General features: G+C 41.5%; 2 protein-coding genes across 4 annotated transcripts in view; one reads left to right on the forward strand and one right to left on the reverse strand.

The window, feature by feature from the left end:
- Window positions 1-324: 324 nt before the first annotated feature.
- Window positions 325-7,858, forward strand: map1lc3b (microtubule-associated protein 1 light chain 3 beta). The gene is made up of 4 exons (XM_046036597.1): window positions 325-563; window positions 4,008-4,063; window positions 5,902-6,008; window positions 6,105-7,858. The coding sequence occupies exons 1-4, from the start codon at window positions 524-526 to the stop codon at window positions 6,280-6,282; spliced, it is 381 nt and encodes a 126-aa protein (XP_045892553.1). The 5' UTR covers window positions 325-523; the 3' UTR covers window positions 6,283-7,858.
- Window positions 7,859-9,057: 1,199 nt separating this feature from the next.
- The window catches only part of zcchc14 (zinc finger, CCHC domain containing 14), a 32,254-nt gene continuing 23,945 nt past the window's right edge, over window positions 9,058-17,366 (reverse strand). The window contains exons 11-15 of one of the 3 annotated variants that reach the window (XR_006822701.1): window positions 15,900-15,997; window positions 15,540-15,695; window positions 12,832-14,040; window positions 11,874-12,063; window positions 9,058-10,284 (exon numbers count right to left, since the gene is read on the reverse strand). Coding sequence is in view for 2 of the 3 variants with exons in the window: in XM_046036538.1 (XP_045892494.1) it covers window positions 12,008-12,063; window positions 12,832-14,040; window positions 15,540-15,695; window positions 15,900-15,997 (1,519 nt within the window). In the remaining variant the exon portion in view is untranslated. Of the gene's footprint in view, window positions 12,064-12,831; window positions 14,041-15,539; window positions 15,696-15,899; window positions 15,998-17,366 lie in introns of all 3 variants that reach the window. The other 2 variants (XM_046036539.1, XM_046036538.1) reach the window with 2 other exon arrangements.

Genomic DNA, 17,366 nt, shown 5'->3' on the forward strand with positions numbered 1-17,366 from the left:
TGTCACTTAAGTTGAATTTAGAACAGACACTTCTACATCGTTTCCCCTCACTTACATTTAGGCCTATTCTTTAAACTGTGCAATGCAATAGGCCTATTTGTCTTTGTTATTGTTAAGAAAACTCAAAGTGGCTCTCAGAAGAGTAGAAATTCAACAAACCCAATCATATCCCCCTGATTTGGTGCTTAGATTTGTTAATCTAATTGCGTGTTTTTAACTCAAATTGAATTTGGTGGGGGGCGCAGATGAGAGGGAGGAGCGTGACGTCACGGGTCAGCTGACAGGTTTGTTTTGCTTACTGTGCTCGAGCTCGTCCTGACTAAAAACACAAGCGGAGGAAGGAAGCAGCGACATCAAACCGTCTCTAAACGAGCACTCCTCCGTCAGTGTCCCACCAACACGCCGCCAGCACCGAGACCACGGATAGTTTTATAAAATCGTTTGTAGCTTTTATATTGTTGCTTTCATACAGCCGCGAATTACCTCCGTTTACATACTGCCAACTGGTTGACTTTGACGCAATATGCCTTCAGAGAAAACCTTCAAACAAAGAAGGACATTCGGTAGGTGCTTGTTTTAACATTTTCCTTTGCTTTATGTCTTCTGTGTAATTTCCTGAATGTTCGTCGTCTGAATTCTTCTCTGAAAACTATACAAGAGTGAACCGCATCGTTAATGTAGACAGGCAGGCGGTCGTTATCCCAGTGGCAGTGGGTATTAGCGTTCATTTTGTCCAGCTAGCGCAGTTTAAATGTATGTTAATTAAACACACAGGGGGGATGATACTGGCTGCTTGTCTCTCTACAGCTAATTAGAGAAGGCAACGATATCCGGAGGTCTGTGGTCGTGTAAACTTACCTAACAGAAGATAAAAGACTTAAATTGTTCCCACTCATATGCATACAGGTTTAAACATATAAAATAGGACAGGGCTATTTGCTGCAGGCCTGTCTCTTCGTGTGTGTGCGCGCGCGTGCGCGTGTTTATTTGCATCAGCGCGCTGGGAGAAAAACAAAGTGGTGTCGAAATGCGGGAACAGAAAAAGAGAGCTGCAGGATTGGGGGATGGGACAGTTTGCGGAGGGGAAGAGATGAGTTTAAATGAGGGAGCACATGCAAATGGTACCCTCTTTCGTTTTTGTTTGTAGGGTAGGCCACAGCCTCGAGGCAGATTATAGTTTCAGTTGTGTGTTCCCAGCCCGCAGATCTAGAAGAAGACATAAGGCCCGTAGTGCTTTTACAAATACATTGCAGCTTAGTCGTTTATCCTCTTGACTTTCTTTGACATCATGATGATCCTCTTTGTGTTTTTTAGTAGGCCTATTTTTTTTATTTAGTACCTAAGAGAATATTAAACAAATTGTAAAGTAATCCAGTATCATTCTGTGGATAAAATGGGCATTTAGTTGTTTTCCCCAAAGTGTGCTGTAGATCTTGGACACAGATGGGAAGTGTTGCCTTCAGCCCAGGAAATATAATTCCCTAAATGACTAAAAGTAACCGACTTCCGTTTTAACATCACATTATTGGTCCAAATTTACACAACCAGAGCATGTGAGGGCCAGGCAGCAAAGAGAAACATTGTGTCACCAGTGTTGAACTATATTGGAGAACATGAAGCTTTAGATACAGATTGATCTATTTCACTGTGACGTCGCGCTAAACTTTAGGAACAGACAGTTCGTCTGTATTTGTGGTTGTTTACAGTGTGACAGTGTCCACCAGCTGGTCACCAGGTATGGCACGCTTTATTTCACCCCTGTGTCACTGCCTTGTCCCCCTTGAATCCAGCTCAGACAAGAGTTGCGGAGTGTGGACTGGTAGCTGCTGAACTGGTTACCAGTTCACCTCGTGGGCATTGCCAAAGGAGGCCTTGAGCAAGCCCCAAGCAAACCGAGTGGCAGCCCTTGTGTGTTGCTGTGGGCATGTGTGTGTACTAACATTGAGTTTCCCCTTTGGGATTAATAAAATATATCTTAATCTTAATACAGGTTTAAGACCTCACAGCATTAATTACATTATCACCCGTCCTGTATACATCAGTAGGTCTAAACCCAAGTTTCTGCGTGTGAAACAGTTCAAGTTGCATACCTGTATAATACGTCATAACATGACTCAGGGAATCTTCCAGTTGTGCCAGGCGGTACTGACTAATCCCCATATTATGCCAGAACTGAAACACATGGAGGGGGGGGGGACCACAGGCTTTTAGGTCAACTTCCCTTTTCCTTTATTTGATTTACAACGGGTGACTCAGAGGCCATTTGTCGCTTGGTGTGGTCATGGTCTGAACACACAGAGCTTCCCTGTTCCGGGGCGATGAACTCGTCCTGATAGAAATGTAGTCCTAGAAAAATGCCTTAGGGCCTCGGGAGATAGAGCAGGTCGCCCATTAATCGGAAGGTCTCCTCCTGTCTGCATGTCGAAGTGTCCTTGCGTGATAACCCAAAATTGCTCCCGATGGCTGTGGCATCGGTGTGTGAATGTTAGATTCTCTTTCTGATGAGCAGTTGGCATCTTGCATGCTAGCCTCTACCATTAGTGTGTGAATGTGTTTGAATGTGTGAACATGACTTAGTTTACTGCACTTTGAGTGTTCGGAAGACTAGAACGGAGCAATATAAGTACAGTCCATTTACTATTTATTTACATTTCCTCAAGCATGAAAATGGCACCCTCTGGATGATAAACATTTCACAAACATTTGTCAATAGAGATATTCTTACAGTGGAAACATAAATTGTCCATCTAGCGAACATTATTTTAGTGGCATGTCACAAGACTGAATATCAGTAACTCAAAGCTTCAGCTGACTGATGGGGACCAGTGTACTAGAAAATCTGCACTTACTCATGTCTTTTCATTTCTTCTAAAGCCCCAAAACTGATGCAGATGATCATGAGGTTGAGATGTGTCACACATGTTTTCCCCATGCTCAAGTTTTTGATGTTGACCATCAGACTGTTGACGTTGTCAGTCCAAAGTGCGGTAAGCCCAAGGTGTTATCTGTGGCCATTTAAATTGACCCGGTTACAAAACACTTCAATTGGGGGTTAAACCTCCGAAAGAAAAAGGTCATCGATGAGTGAGTGATCGGTCCAATCAGCGGCTGTGTAACTGACCTGTGGGAAAACCTAGTGTTGAAAACTTTTTATATACAGTCATGGTTGAAAAGGTCCAATTTCAGCTGAGATTCCAACATGCACATAATGTAAAAACATCCCGGCACAGCCGAATATGATTTGAAATTTTGCAGCCTATACTGAGGGGATTTAGTGAGTGTGTATATTTTAACAGATTCTTGGAACGCTCTTGTACATACATAGTAGTTTCTTTTCTTTTTTTTACACACAGGTGTGATATGTGTGCTAGGCATTTCTGTGTATGTGTAAGGCATGTAAACTATGCACACTTGTGAACACACATTGGAGTAATTCAGTAGAAAAAAAGTGAATCATAATTGTCGTCTAATAATCTGCTAATCACTGTGGAACACCGTGGTTACACCATGAGTGGATTTTAGGAAAGCCCATTATGTTATCACAAGAGCGCCTCAGTCCACTAAGCAGTCAGTTAAATACGTTGTTCCCCAGATGTTTCTATTCTGTAAGATATTAAGCTCCAAGAATGTAATCATATTATGCGTTTTTATGAATATATTTAAAAAAAGATCTGATTAAAATAGTGGCAGACCAAATACAGTGGTGACATTCTTTGTTTAAGATCCCACTTGAGTGTGTGATATGTAACACCTCTGCAAAGCTGTTGGACCAGACATCATAATAACAGACACCTGCTCCTCACATGATCACTAAATACATCAGTTTATAAGGGCGGACAATTTGAATACTGTATTCATGTGAGTTACTTAGAAGTTCAGTTAAAACCCGCCTGTCAGTTTTTGTATACTTTTTGTTGGTGGCCGGCAGCTGATTCTCCTGACCTGCTGACCTTTTTGTCTGCTCGTGAGCCTCCATTAACCTGAGTCCGTGTTTTTCTGCCCTCCAGAACAGAGAGTGGAAGATGTCCGACTGATCCGAGAGCAGCACCCCAACAAGATACCTGTGAGTTCAGACGCACGTTCACTTGCATTGGTTGTGTGTACACCAAAGCCTGTGCGATTGTTCAATTATTCTCAAGGGTGGGGAAACTGTAAGGGCAGAAATTAATCAGCACGACGTGCTTAACAGCATGCAGGAAGACACAAGTAAGAAAAAGACAAACTGCAACAGGAAGTGTTACCACATGTTTCCTGGTTGTACTCTGAATTGTGTTGCAGACAGTTTTAAATGTCATTTGGTGGCATCAGACACATTTCTGCGATGGCTTTCCTCTTGTAGACGTCTGATTGTTATTCTGAGTTTATATGTAAATATTATATAGTTTATGTGATCAGGCTTTTTTTTCATCTTACTGTGAGTGACCACAGCAGGTGTGTCTAGTTTTTCTTATGATGACTGCATCTGCTAACAGGTCGGGTGTCCAGTGGCTCCTAGCAACCACCGACAAACAAACGCACACCTCAGGTTTCACCTGCGTGTTTTATCATTTTAAGATAGAGTATCACCAAACCCCCCATCTGCTGCGCCATGCAAAGCCTCTTCTCATCTTAAAAGCACCCGTGTGTGTGTGTGTGTGTGTGTGTGTGTGTGTGTGTGTGTGTGTGTACTCTCGTAGGGTTTATAAACTGCCATGTCATGCTAAGTGTTGAAACCAGTGGCAGATGCACTGTGTCACCGTTATGTAACTCCATCTAAAATTCAGATCAGCAATTTTTATTCTTTTTCCATTTCATCATTGTTGTTATTTTAACATGGATGAAAAATGTACAAATTAATTATCCTGGTTCATCATTAGACCTTGGGACCTCATTTTCATTATCGATTGATCTGCTGCTTATTTTCTTGGTACATTTAAAAATGCCCAGCACAGTTTTCCAGAGCCCAAGGTGACATCATGAAATGTCTTGTTTTGTTTGACCAACAGTCCAAAACACATAGAGAGATTATAATGCAAGACAAGGAAAAGTGGCAATTATTCACATTTAAAAAGCCTAAACTAGGGAACATTTGAATTTTTTTACTATAAAAAAAAAAAAAAGGATTATCAAAATAGTTGCAGAATAATTTCCTGCCTATCGACTAATCACTGGAGCTGTAATCTGAAATTGAGAAGTTAGTTTTTTTCCCACCACATTTTGGACAACTCTGCCTCTGAATGGCTAGTATTCGTTGCCTCCGTTGGTTAGGTTGGTTACGGTTACAGTTAGCCAATCTGAGGCAAAGGCAAAGCTGATGTGCCTCAAGTCAGAGTTGTCAAAAAAAATTAAATCAATCTTGTAGTGAGATTATTCCCTCAATTTCTTTGAAGTAGTTTTCCGAAGCACCTATAGTAATCTCCTCATTGTATCTTTTAAGAAAAGGTTGTCTTAGTGTGCACACTAGCATTACTAAGTACGGCATTAAATGTTTCAGATCAGTAATGGAAGAGTCAATCAGAGTGGCAGACACCCTTAGTGGATTAGTGTTTGCATGTCATTTGCACTTGTTGTCATTGATGAAGTGGTTCGCGTGCTTCTGCGATGTTGTTTTGAAATTCTTGTTTGAAAGCGTCTTAACTTGATTAAATGTCATCCTGAATAAAGGATTCTGTTCATTCATGGCTCAAGCAGATCGGTCTTGGTCCAGTGAGCGTGGACTTTATATTCACAAGGGCAGTTCAGCAAGGCCAAGGGCTGTGTTGTGTTTCTACTATATCATCTGATAAGTGTGACTTCCTCTCCCCGTTACATCTCACGATCGATCATGGCCACTGGTCTCAAAACTCTGAGAAATACAGGCCTTCCCACCAGCCAGAATAATTACAGGGGAGAAATCATTGATTATGTGTGTGTCTCCTGTAGGTGATCATCGAGAGGTATAAAGGAGAAAAACAGCTTCCCATCCTGGACAAGACTAAGTTCCTGGTGCCAGACCATGTCAACATGAGTGAACTGATTAAGATCATCAGGTAGACCTAAAGTCCTGTTCTTTCTTCTCCTCTCATTTTCTGTCCTCCCTTTGTCCTTCTCCTCCTCACTCTGCCATGCCTTTGTCTCCCCACCAGGAGGCGCCTCCAGCTAAACTCCAACCAGGCTTTCTTCCTGCTGGTCAACGGCCACAGCATGGTCTCTGTGTCGGCCGCCATCTGCGAGGTGTATGAACGGGAGCGGGACCAAGATGGCTTCCTCTACATGGTGTACGCCTCCCAGGAGACCTTCGGCACTGCCACGGCCGCCCAGTGAACAGCCTCCCTTCTCCTTCCACCTGGCAGGCCATTGGACAATTGTAGTTTTTAGCGTCCTCCATGTTTCTTGCCACACACCTTTTAGTCTTGACTGTAAGAACTAAATTACAAACTGCTAAATCTAAACACAGCGTACGATAATTTCCCAGCCCGAATCGGTTCAGGTTGTGATCTTTATATTATGACTGCAATGAGCGAATAGACTGTTTGAGTACCGCAACACTCAGCCATTAGCATGAAGCCACATGGGGCGACTAGTACAGCAGAGTTTAAGAAGAGAAATCCCAGATCTGACTTTGACTCCAGCCAAGTGAGTCTTTGATCAGTTACATTAAAGTGGTGAGCTCCACCAATTTTATATATATATATATATATATAATTAGCCTATGAACAAAGACAGTCTCAATTGTAAGGTTTTTGGAGACGGGCACTAGAGAAAGTGAAGGGTTTCTGGATCCACGTGTTTTAATGGAAGATTTCATTGCAGTTAAAAGTTAAACCTTTGGGATTTGTAGTCTCGGTCAGAGTACTTTTGCCAGAGAAAAAATGCAAAAGGAAGTAGAGAAGAACCTTGTTAATCACTGCATCCTGGCTGTGTGTCTCGTCACATTCCCTCAATGGTCCTTCTTTGGTGTGTCTATCCTTCCCTGTCTCGTAGCCTAAAGCGTCTTCGCTGTAACAAAACAGATGTTGGAAACTGCTTTTGCCCTTGAAACAGATGATTGTAGTTTGTGAAAAAAAAAAAGCCTTTATGTACAGATAATATTGACTTTGCGGCTTTGAATATATATAAAAGGGGTTCCGGTGAGAGTGTAACCAAGTTGACTTTGGACACACTACAAGGAGCGTGGTCTGGTAGCGTGTGAATGAAGGATAATGGTGTTTCTGTGTCTGCTGATGAGGGGAGGAGGTCGCCCACGTCCTTTCCTTTTTATCTCCTCTGTCATGAGTATTCATTAAGGTGATTGAGGAATAAAGGAAAGTCAGATAAAGAATGAAAGGCTGATAGGCATCACGTCTGACTGTGCGTCTGTGTTCTGCCTTTGACCTGCAGGGCTGATTTCTCGGAGCCCACATTGTTCAGTTTCAGTTCACTGAAATACAACAAGAGCAATTACTGCGGGAACGAACACCTGCCCAGTGAGGTTTTAAGATCTTTACTCTAAAAGAAAAACACAACATCCTGTCTGTCTATAGATGGCTCCTCACACTGTCTGTGCTGTCGTGCTTCTCCTCCTCCTCACCGTCTTCGTAACAGATCGAGGTTTAGCTGCTTTTATATCGCAGAATTTTATCTTTTTTTTGTTGTTCTTTTTATTTAATGTGGTTTTTATTCCATTGTACGCCACGTCTTTACCCTTCGCTGTCTGCTGTAAATGTGAAGTACAAAGGTGACCAGTGAAAAGCCACTGTGTGTCTGTTACAGAGGGGTGGAGCATTTGTTCCATCGCTGTCTTTCCTGCCTGCTCCTCTGTTTCACACACGCATACCCACACACAGCAATATCACACAGCCTCCTCTTATGTATTTATGTTGGTATTTTGTAAACAATAAAAGGAGGGGGACAACGATAACTTTTTGGCTTCCTGTGTTATTTTGACCATAAACGAGTGTCCACTGTGTTACAAAGGTGTTCATTATGTTGTGTCAACAGTTTAGAATTGAATCCGTTGTGAGAAACGTACAACAGAAGAAGTTACAGATGTTGCATTAATAAAACTGACACAACCTGTAGTTTTTCTCAGTTGATGTGACATAATTATCAAATGAAAATCTGAAATCCACTATCTTTACTTTCATTTTTGCTTTGTCTATTTGGCGATACTCTTCCATGAAAGGTACACCATGAATAGTGGGACACACCAGAGAGGCTGAACATTGGCAACTGGCTGTAGAGGATATATAACTTCATTATTAGGTTACTGTATGTACGGTAAGTCTCAATGAGAAAGTACTAAAGGAAACCCATTCTTTCAGTGTTGCACTTGTTATTGACTTTTTTTTACACTGGTAAAGTTTTAAGATTTAGACCTGACTATTTTTATGGAAATCTGATGAAACATTATTGGATGTATATTCAGGCTGAGACAAGTAGACCTGTGCCAAACATACCTAGAGAAGGGGATGTGCTCGATACCCAAGTGTTCAATGTTAAAATACCAGTTCTTAAGGGGAACTCCACTGATTTATACATCAAAGTCAGTTTACAGGTGTTGGGGAGTACTGCTGCTTATGTGAAATAAGTCTTTTGCGGCTCCAGAGTGAGCTGTGGGAAATCTGCATCAGTTGGGGCTAAATTAGCCGCTACTAATAACGCACCTGAACTTCCTAATGAACAGTCGGAGTCGTGTTGCATTGTGGGTAATGTAGTCACTTTTTTAACAAGGAAGAGAAATATGTGGAATAAAATTGGTGAAATCTATTTTGAGCATTTCCTTAAAAAAAGACTGTTAATTTAATAGGTAGCAAGATTATGCTAAAACCCTTTCAGGCTTCCCCACAAAGCCAGTCCCCCAAAACACATTTTCATGTGCAATGAGTGGGGCAGAGTGCGCACAGGCAGGCCAGCAAATCATTTAATTCGGACCAATTGGCCATGTTTATTACAGTCCTGCCACAGCCAGCCCCAGCTTTAATGTTATTAGTAATGTCTGTGCTTTTCCTGTTATAAGTCAAATTGTCTGCTGTGTAAAAGGCCTATTAGATTTGTTTTTGAATTTCTAAAATGGCTGAAATTACCCTTTAACTTAATAAATAAATGATATACACGATATGATGAAAGACAGGCAGGACACATTTATTCAAACATTTTTTATCTGAACTTTTAAAACAAATTTAGTAATATAAAATGACCTACAAATGAACTGGATAATTATAAACTGTGTTCAAACATTTGCACAAAATATTGCAAAATAATATTTTACTAAAGGTAAAGAGCAACATGCACGTTGAGCATCAGTTAACCAGGTTCTTCTGTGATTTTTACAGATTCAGACTCAAGTCTGGCTTGAAGGAAACAGCAAAACTAAAAAGTAAAAAACAAACAAACACCAGAAATGGAGCTATGTGACACTTCTGATCTATGGAGGCAATTTTCTTGTTCTGTGCGACCATTGAAAACAATGTATGAAGTGTTTTTATGTTCATGGAGACAGAGAAAGTTAAATGAACCCTCAGCTGAACAAGCGAAGGCTGGCTGGTTGATTCTAAGGCCCATACTTCTGTGAAAAAGCAATACTCCAAAGACATTTTATTACAAACAAACGCACACTGTTGACTTATTTTAAACAACAGACAGATGTTGTTATACATACTGAATGTTCAGTATTTATTTACCATTTTAAATAAACACACCATGTCCCTGTGCTGTGCCCTCCAGGGGTACAGATAGAGTTTCATCTGAAGGACCAGCTGTCCTCGTGTCTGTAAAACTCTGGGTCCTGCCCAGCAACTCACTCACAGTCAGACTTGAAAATACTGCAAAACATTCTCCATCTTGCTTATGCTCTCTCCAATTTCCAATCCTGTGTAGGCTCTCTCCAAATCAACAGTCCTGAATTTTATACAAACATTCTTTTGCATAAAGACATACATATTAATTGCAAAAAGAGTCAACTCCATCTCTTCTGGAGTGAGAACACATTTAGGATTAACGTCCACGCTGCTCAACATTCATTTAACAACATGAAAAATGAGACATCATCATACTGAGCTGAAAACAAATTGGCACTTTTGAAATGTCAGTCCAGCTTGAATGACGACAGAAACACTGGTGTGAACTGAACATACAAAGACACTGTGCTGACTTTTCGAAGTGTCTGAAAACATTTAGTGTGCATTCAGATTGCCCTGGTACAGAGGAACAGTTTCAGGTTGGCTCCGAGGTAGAGAGGCTGCAGGGCACCGGTAAAGAGCTTTTATGGACAAGACAGTGGCTGGTGCAGCTTCCCTGTGTGACCCCCCCAGCCGGTGAAGAGGGATTCCACTTTCCAAGTGTGACCTGTCCACACACACACACACACACACTTCAATGATGACGGTTATGCTGCGTCTACTTGTACTGTAATCCTTGGTAATCACCAGCCTTTTAATGCCACATCATCATCATCAACTTTAAAAAAACATATTAAGTTCACATGGAAGTGCCTGAATACAGTCTGTGTTGGGCTAGATCAGCTAAACAGGGGTAGACCAGCAGGTGCAGCAGAACCTCAGGTCCTGCAAAGGATCCCCCTTCTTGAGCTGATTCCTTCAGAGGGATCCAGCCCTTGAATCAGGTGCCACGTCTTCTTGTAAACAAACACATTTATGTTTACATAAAGTGTCTCTCACCATAACACACTGTGTGTATCCTTAAAGTCTAACAAACATGTTGAGTGCATTTCCTTCCGCATTAAACATCTGCAAAGTACTGCACTGTTTACAACCATGTTTACCACAGACCCACTCATCAAAACATTGCTGCATAGCACTGCCAGTTTTTCTTTCTTTTGCTCCTCTTTAAGATACAACCTTTTATGTGTCTCAAATCCTTACTGTGCACTAATTCTAAGCAGGTTTTGTGGATTATAGTGTTGGCACTGAAAAAGAGACAAAATAAGGTAGATAGTATGATAGGCATACTAAAAACGCTTGATTTTTGAGTGTGCTGTTGATGGACACTCTTCTCCCAGAATGCAATGCTCATAGATGAGAGGGACTGTTCACAAAATGAGTTGGTAGATGGTATTTAAACTTCTTGCCAAGTTTAACTGCCAGTTGCGTTCCAAAGTCGCAGTTTGATTGCCTTAACTCAGTGCAGCTATTGCATCATTTCCTGTTAGTTTAAAACAAAAAGAGTTCTTGGATACTAGCTGCAAAAACCTTATTCTATGAATATTATTACGTGATATATGCTGTGTACAATTAATATGTAGTATAATGAGTATGTAGCATGGAATTGGGACACAGGTCTTGTAACTGGACGAGCCAAACCAGATCACGGGATGTACAACAGAACAAGGGACTTTTTTTTTTTTTTTTTTTTTTTTTTTTTTTTTGAGTATCAAAGCTTTGAGTGGTACGAAATGTTTTATACCAGTAGATTCAGTCAAAGGGAAGATAACACTGGTGCTTTGCTGTTGCTGGACGTATATCCAAGGTATCCTGTCTGTCACAATAATTTGATTAAACTGGGCTTTATGTTTAGAATAGGTCAAATGCACTTGGCTTAGTGCCCAGGAAGTTTAGAACATCAGGTGTTTTGCCTCTGGTTTGTGAACCATACAGACTATTAATGCTCAGTCATTTAGCTGGGAGGCAGATTTTGACTCTCTGGTTGTACCGCACCATAGGTAACATGACTAACTGTGTGTAGTGTTTCCTCTGAGGATGAGGCAGAATTCCAGCCACGTCTCTGAAATGAAGCGAGGCAGAGTACAAATCTCCAGCCCTCCTTGTGACTCGTGTTTGTATCTGTGGAGATCTGAGGAGGGATGAAAGCTAATCCGATGACACAAACTGTGACAACCACTCCTCTCTTCTCAGCAATCTGTTTCTCTTCCGTCCTCATCTCTCCGTAAGCTGCTGTACAAGAATTACAAAACATACATGGGGTTTGTGTTGTCTCGTTGAACTCCAGAAGCCGACTGCCTGTCTAAACGCTGTCTGCTAGCTTCAGCAGGAACATGAGGTACAGCTGTGCCTCTAGTGTGACAGTTCAAATCCACTGGTGCTTCTGCTTGTTAGTCCCCCGAGTCCTTACTGTCAGAGTGAGGAGTGTACTTCAGTCGAAATGTCCCTGTGAGACACAACAGAGAAATACATTTGCTATGTTGAAGCTTTACAATGATTGGATACAAGCTCAAGCCACATACATACAGTATTTGCACCTCTGCTTGCTGAAAAACTGCCTATTCTTATGTATTTATGGATCAATTATAGGTTTTACCACATAGAAACAAGATGAGAGGATTGTAATGTTTGAAAACCCACATTGAATAGAATTAGCATTTAAAGCATGTGTTTTTTTGTGTATTATATTTTATAATGGAATAGTTGCATTAATGTAAAAGGCTTATAAATTGTATTTTGTTATTCCATTTGATTATTAGTGTGTGAGGGTTTGGTCTGTGTGTCTGCTTTTTTGGGTTGTGTCTCAGCTTGTTTCCAGTTTTATTTGAAAAATGTCTGTATCGGGTGATCGTGTCGTGCTTTGTTTCCTGTCTGCCTTGATTTCTAATGTGTCCGTCAGAGTTTGCTAGCCTGTCTTTTGTCATGCTGAATGCATCTGCCTGTACCCCTAACATTCTGTTTTTTGTTGCTATTTGTCAGTGGACTTTGAACATTTACATTACCTCACTGGAATTACTTTAACTGTAAACCTTTTTGACAGAGTATGGCAAACATAATCTATTTCACAATTTAATTACTACAATAAATGAGGAAGAAAAAGAGAGTTATAAGTTTTATATTGCATCTTTTAAATGGAAATTGAATTAAAGCATATATTCTTTTTATTTTATTTAGATTTTTACATGTAATTTCATTTGTTATTTCCTTCACCTACCTTGCTGTGCTGAATCCATGGGCGGCTGTTTGCACTCCTCTGCTCTGTGTCCGTTGGCACCACAGTTATAACACGACAGGTTCCCTACTGCCCGTTTCTGGCCTCCATTTCCCAAAATGCCATGGGGCTGGTAGAAGGCAAAGCCCTGCGGCTGGTCATGTGAAACAGGGCTGGGGCGGTAGAGCGGCGGTGGCACCATCATCGGGTAGGAGAAGGGCGTGGCTCCGGTGCCAGCTGTGCTGGATGAGGCTATCAGGGGACTGAGATGGAGCAGAGGACCCAGGGTGAAGAGGGAGGGGCCGGCCGAGAATTGCTGCAGGTAGCCGGCCGCTGCGTATCCAGGCAACGCCCCATAGGCACCGCAGTTGCCCCGACAACCGCAGGAGCTGCAAACACACACAGAGGGGTTGTGACCTGAACTCTGATCCAACGAAGAGGCAGAGGAGGGGGACGGGGAGGGGCTAGAGGTGGTCTGGGGCGGGTAGTAAGCGCTGCCGGGCACTGCTGCCACAGGAACATTGCTTGCAGTTGCTATGGGAACAACACCACCACTACTGGAGCTGCCAGACTGTGACCCGGACTTTGTGGAGGGACACAAGAAAGAAGAGAATGAGGAGGAGGTAGGTGGGTAGGAGTAGTATCCAGATGGAGATGGAGATGAAGAGGACGAGAGGTGGAAGTGCAGAGGGGGGTGCGAGACGTGGTGGAGGCTGTTGGAGGTGGAGGTCAGAGCAGAACTGGTTTCTACCATCAGACTTACAGCACCTCCCGCCAGGCCACGGCAAACCACAGAGTCCTGGAGAGGGGAGGAGCCATCCATGTTACGCCCTGGGAAAAGGTTCTCCAGCCTCACCCCCATCCCCACACTGAGCCCTGTACTGAAGCCTGCACCGGCCGCAGGCAGGCTCGAGCCCAGCTGCTTAGTCCTGTCCTCCATGCACAGTGGAGGGGGCCTGGGCTTACGCGGGGAAGTTAGGATGCGTGCTGGGTTTGAGACCTGGGAGAGCAGGGTCTGGTTGTAACTGGCCTGTGGGTGGTAGGGAGACTGTGGGAGGCCGAAGGAGCAGGAGGGAGGGAGAGAAGGAGCTACATCGTTTTGGACAGGTAAAACCTGGGCTGTGGGGCGACTCGAGCAGCTGGAGTTCAGGATGAAGAGGCAGGATCGGTCCTTCTCTGGACCCCCGCCTGCTGAGTCCGGACCTGACACACCTGTAACACAGATACATGGTAGTGTGTTGAAAAGTTCACTTTAATCCCTGTGTGTGTGATTGAATGTCAGACAGAGGAAGAGAGAGGAACGACCTGACACAGTCAATAAAAAGTACATAATATCAAACATGTTTCTTTAAAAACCCAATATTTAATTTTCTCATTAATTATAAAGTTATTGGGGTTGTAAGGGACAAAGTGTTACATAAAGTATAAATGAGTGCGCAGGGCCACCATTAAATCTGTTAAACTACATTCCATATAAAGCCTGAAGATTTTCGAAGAAAAAGTAAAGAAAAGCAAACAAATTCATTTCTGTCTGTTACGACCCAAACGTATACCTGACATTCAAAGGTGTTATTCTAGTCCATGGATTTAGGAGATGTCTTACAGTTTGGTCTTAGAGAAATTGGCTAACATAATAACTTTACATTATATGACAGACAGTATAGACGCCAAGCGTGACCTCCGGGTCTGAAAAGTGAAGCCAATGTGGAAGTGCCACAAACCTTCAATAAAGAGCAACATGGTTGTGAACAAGAAGGGAGAATGAGATGATGATTGGATTGTAAATTACATTTTTGTAAACGGGTTTTTGTAAAGGTTTAGAAGCAAACAAAAACCAATAACCTGATTTAAAACAAATAAAAAAAACAAGGTTTAAAACAAACACAATATACAGAAGCAAAGAAAGAAAAACATATTTCGAATTTTTTAAATTGTCTGAATACCTAATTGTGAAATTTGATAACTACTAATAATACCACAGAATTTATTTTGAATTTCCCCTTTTTATCTCCAGAAGGTTAAAAAGATTCATGAAAAAAAAAAAAAAGGATAGAAAAACAGTGTGTTGTTTTTCATGGATGAACATAATCTGACAGACCAGAGATGTAATCAATTGATTATCCTGGGTAGCCTGGATGTTCAAGTTTGAATTTTTCATCTTGAATTATGGTGTCTGAATTTTATAAATGATATTTGAGCAGCTTGATTTTTTTTGGTTATGTTCAATATGTAGGTCTGAAAATGACCAACAGAATCTAAACAACTTGAAACAAACAGTTGACGCTTGAATTATCTGTCTGAATTGGTGCTTAAAATCATTTGCACAACATAAAATTACCTGCTGGAAATTTCAAAGAGGAGAATTCAAACCATGTAAATTCAAGTTAAATGGTTTTCAAAGTAAAATATGACATACATGGTGTTGTATAAATTATTAAAGTATTCTTTTATACTTTTTACACTTAGGTATTCAGTTGCTAATAAGATTAAAAATCTTATGGCTTCTTTGCTTCCATAATAATACTGAAGAAGTATCGTAAAGTAGGGAGATTTCTGGTCAGCCCGTGCTAATGTTAATTTATTTTGTACATGAATTGAAATAAATATATCAAGCATTGAGCATAAAGGGAAATCATGGCACTTTCAAGTTGCTGCCATCTTTCCTTTTTTCAGGATCCTTTTGTGATAACTCAACTGTTGAGAAAACTTACGCCTGTGAATGTCTCTGGTCCTGTCGAAGGTCGAGTCACAGCAGAGTGGTGTTCTCTGTGGGGAGCAGGAAGAGCTGGAGTAGCCTGAGGACGAGCTGCTGTCTGTAGAGACGGGGTGATGGTGCAGAACAGCATCCACCTCGACTCGCAGCTCTCCTGAAATACATTTCAATACACCGCAATTTTGGACTGTTTTTAATCCAGGGAACTGGGAACGGTGGCTGTTTCACAATCATACTAATTACTGAACACCAAGTCGAGAAATTTTGGGACACTGCAAACATTGATTTCTCCCATGTAAATGTAAGAAACTTTTGTGTGAATGAAGTCAAATGAGCAGAGACAAACCAGCTTTGTTACCTGCAGTCGAGGTGGGATGTGATGAGGCTCCCATGTGACTGGAAGGTGTCACCCTGGCGATGCCACTGCAGGACCGCTTCTCCATCTTCATCTCCCTGCTGGGTATACACACAGGCAGAAAGGTTTGATGCATGTTGTGGTTCATCCTGTTTATTTTTAACATAACTATAATCTTATGAGCTAGACTTCTCCTGTAAAGGAATGTTCATGTGATGGATAGTTGACTGGAACGGAGCAAAATATCTTAAAAAACATATATAACACGATAATGTTATTTATGTTTTTCAAAGAGTTTATCGGTAGCTTGTGTTCCCCTATCGCCACCAGGGGGAGACACTGCCCACTCAACATGTTCCTCAGCATCCCAACTGCTCTAGTACAAACATCTGCAACCTCTTCACATGGAAACTCACTGCAGGAACTTTCCATTTTCTATGTCTTGTTTAAGCATGGCCACATACACACACACACACACACACACACACTCGTGTTGTCACCTGCCTCATGGAAACCTGTTGATGCTCAGGATGGAAACACCAAGATCAAGAGATAATAAAAGCAGGTTCACAGGTGCGTGTGTCTGACTGGGTGAATGTGTTTAAGTAAGAGTCAGAAAATGTAGATACATTTGCTTGCATGTCCATGTATTTGCATGTGTTTTTGTTGGTTATCTCCTCATAAGTACATCTTATCTCTGCTTCCCACCTACAGCAGGTTAACCATTGACGCCTTTTGGACCATTACTGCTGCATATTTACTGTTGAAATCAGCGGCTGATCACTCGGTCTGTTAATCGTTAATAGGCCAAAGCATCTGCACTGCAAAAACTAAAATCTTAGTAAGATTATCTTAATTAAAGGCAAAATATACTTTCTGACAAGATATTTTTTCTTACAAGGCGGCTTTTATGTTAGAGAATTTCACCTGTTTTTTTTGGCCTTAAGTAGCAAGTGAAATATTCTTGTTCTGTTGGCAGATAATTTTGCTTTGCACTTATATGATAGTTCTTGCAGAAAAGATACCTCTCATGTTGCAACTTTATTACAAAGTTATGTAGACTAACTTCCTTCAATGTAAAGCGAATAGTTATTTTATCGGATGCTCTGCCTGAGGATAGCAACAGCATCACTTGCCAGTACATCAGCACAGTGTGCGGTGCACACTGTCCTCTGCACCTCCAATATATGGGAATTTCATATTGAGCAAACTATTATGCTAGCATAAAAACAAATTCAGGATGTTTTTACATGCTTGTCAAGATTAGTGGAAGGAGTGCAGAATTTTGGAGTGATTTTTGTGCACCCTCAGTTCAAAATCTGCTTGCATGTTTTATCATGATGAGGACGATGATGATGATGAAATAGTGACTTACTGATTGATTACTGTAGCTCTTTAATTGGTTTTGTTTTTGAACATCCAGTCATCAAGGGTCCAACAGCTGAACTTTTCTCATTCATTAGACATGAA

Source organism: Micropterus dolomieu, linkage group LG22 (assembly GCF_021292245.1).
Source record: "Micropterus dolomieu isolate WLL.071019.BEF.003 ecotype Adirondacks linkage group LG22, ASM2129224v1, whole genome shotgun sequence".
Classification (NCBI taxonomy): Eukaryota; Metazoa; Chordata; class Actinopteri; order Centrarchiformes; family Centrarchidae; genus Micropterus; species Micropterus dolomieu.